Below are 2,798 nucleotides of genomic sequence, written 5' to 3' on the forward strand. Positions count from 1 at the left end.
TATTTAATTTGAGATTAAAATCTTCAAGACCTAACTATTAGTTTATTTAATAAATTATCATGGTATCTTCAATAATAAGACCTGCTTGTAAATGATTATTTATGATGAATAAGCTTTTATTGAATTCAAATACTACTATGAAAATCCTTCCCTAACATATTTTTGCATTTTTTTTTAAGAAACTGCCTCTTTTTGTTTCTTGCTCCTCGTCAGATTGTAAATAATATTATTATAGGAATTTTGTTTGTGTTGTTGCAGTCACATTTTGACACACAAGAAATGAGATGAATAGGAATTGAAGCTGTTATTTGAGAAGTTTTTTGACCAAAGAAAATAAAATGAAAAGAAGGAGAGTCAAAAGAAAAGCTAAGAAAAAGAAAAACACAGAAAAGAAAAGGGCTATAAAAAGCATATCCAGACCAACCCAACCAACCTTGTATATTTGTTTCCACATACACTCACTCTTCTTCATCCCATTCAATTCAATTCAATTCTTCACACAAACTCCAATCCATCCATGTCCACCAACGACATGGATTTCCCATTACCACCCTCACCACCACCACCACCAACAACAACCCCTCACCCTCTTAACCTAGACAACCTTAAAGCCCTCAAAATCCTTGGCAAAGGTGCCATGGGCACCGTCTTCCTCGTCCACGACACCACCGCCACCTCTACCACCATGTTCGCCCTCAAGGTCGTCGACAAAACCACCCTCCACGGCAAGCTTGACGCCGACCGCCGCGCCCGCTGGGAAATCGAAGTCCTCTCCAAGCTCTCCGGCCACCCCTTCCTCCCTTCCCTCTTGGGCTCCCTCGACACTCCGGACTTCCTCGCCTGGGCCCTACCATACTGCCCCGGCGGCGACCTCAACCGTCTCCGCTACCGGCAAAACGACCGGGTGTTCTCCCCCTCCGTCATCCGGTTCTACCTCGCAGAGATTCTCTGCGCCCTCCACCACCTCCATTCCCTCGGTATCGCGTACCGTGACCTCAAACCGGAAAATGTCCTCATCCAACACAACGGTCACGTGACACTCACGGACTTCGACCTCTCACGCAAACTCACACCCAAAACCGTTGCAACAACCTCTCATACGGTTACAACAGTTGCAACTGACATTACCAACAAAGGTAACAGCATTCCGCCATCGGTTCCCGTGGATCCTAATAAGATTCCATCAGAACCTCCTCATCGCAGGAGACACCGCCGGAACTTCACCCGGTGGTTCCCGCTCCACTCGCCGGATGCAGCTCGTAAGAACTTGAAGAAAGTGAAATCCGCCAGAGTCAGTCCGGTGAGTCGACGCAGGACGAGTTTCATCGGCGACGGCGAGAGGTCCAACTCGTTCGTTGGTACCGAGGAGTACGTGGCGCCGGAGGTGGTGCGCGGCGAGGGACACGATTTCGCCGTGGATTGGTGGGCGCTGGGGATTCTGGCGTACGAGATGATGTACGGTACGACGCCGTTTAAGGGGAAGAACCGCAAGGATACGTTCAGGAATGTGTTAGTGAAGTCGCCGGAGTTCGTTGGAAAACGGTCGTCGCTGACGGATCTCATCGAGAAGCTTCTGGAGAAGGAACCGACGGCGAGATTGGGGTACACTCGCGGAGCCGATGAGATCAAGGAGCACAAGTTCTTCCGAGGTGTAAGGTGGGACATGTTGACGGAGGTGGTGCGGCCGCCGTTCATTCCGGGCAGGAACGACGCCGGAGCCGTTGAATCGATGGAGGGTTTGTTAGGTGGAGAGGGCGGCGTGAACATTAGAGATTATTTTCAAAGGTCGCGGTTGCCGCCGTCTTTGCCACCCTCGCCGTTGCCCTCGCCGTCCGGCAAGTTCAAGAGGAATGTTTCTCTATCGGAATTCTAATGGTCACGTGCGAGGGCATTGATGGCGCGTGGAAGAGTTAGTTATTCGGTTTATTTTTTTAACGGTGTTTACGTTGTGATTTGCTGTGCACATATAGAATAACGGTAGATCTTGAAAGAAAATCGCTAATCGGATTAGTGGTAGTTAGTTATATAGCCAAGAGTTGTAGAATACCATTGTTTTGTACGTGGAAAAAAATAACCCTTTTCCTTTTAGTTTTAACTTTTACGTGTTTAATTTCACATATGGAACCATTTTAATGAGGTGAATATCTGGTCAACATTATTAACAACATTGCATGCACATATTTAATTAAGATATATATGGACTCTTGTTCAAGTTAAACATGATTATTTTTATTAAGTGCGACCTTCAAGTTCAAGGTGCATTGAGTGCAAATTATTCGAAATCATAGCTGTTAGCAGATTTTTCCCCTGTAAAGTTCGTGTTGCCATTATCCAACTATAATACTTACAATTTTCATACTAATAACTAACAAGGCACCTCTTTTTGAGAGAAAAGTATGTAATTAGTTTGCATCATCTGATTGAAATAAATAAAAGAGGACCGTAATGACACTTTCCACTGTTTTTTATCTTATGCATTTGTTAGTGGTAATAATAATGCGCAACTAATTAAAGTAGTGTACAAGTAATTTTTCAATCAATATTCAGTTAGATTTGTTATTTTATCTTTTAATTTTATCATTTTTTTCTCTTCATCTGAATTTTTTGATGGCAGAGTATCTACTGAAAAAATAATTTGATTCGTAGTCAAACCGATTTATTTAACACATACTCATCAACGTATTTTCTGGCTTCACAATTTTATGGTTTGATTTGCAAAAGGTTCGACATATGAAAAATAAAAAGATTATGTTACGTATACATACACTAAAATCAGCCATTAGTATAAAAATATATAT

General features: G+C 43.2%; 1 protein-coding gene across 1 annotated transcript; it reads left to right on the plus strand.

Annotated features, from left to right (window-relative positions):
• The first annotated feature begins 373 nt into the window (after positions 1-373).
• Positions 374-2,115, plus strand: LOC107629013 (serine/threonine-protein kinase UCNL-like). The gene has a single exon (XM_016331680.3). The coding sequence runs from the start codon at positions 518-520 to the stop codon at positions 1,871-1,873; it is 1,356 nt and encodes a 451-aa protein (XP_016187166.1). The 5' UTR covers positions 374-517; the 3' UTR covers positions 1,874-2,115.
• The last annotated feature ends 683 nt before the right edge of the window (positions 2,116-2,798 follow it).

This window comes from Arachis ipaensis, chromosome B3, assembly GCF_059453495.1.
Source record: "Arachis ipaensis isolate K30076 ecotype BB chromosome B3, ASM5945349v1, whole genome shotgun sequence".
NCBI lineage: Eukaryota > Viridiplantae > Streptophyta > Magnoliopsida > Fabales > Fabaceae > Arachis > Arachis ipaensis.

What these genes read in the sequence shown, in the direction of transcription:
- LOC107629013 (XM_016331680.3), top strand. Translation starts at nt 518, where the DNA reads ATGTCCACCAACGACATGGATTTCCCATTACCACCCTCACCACCACCA.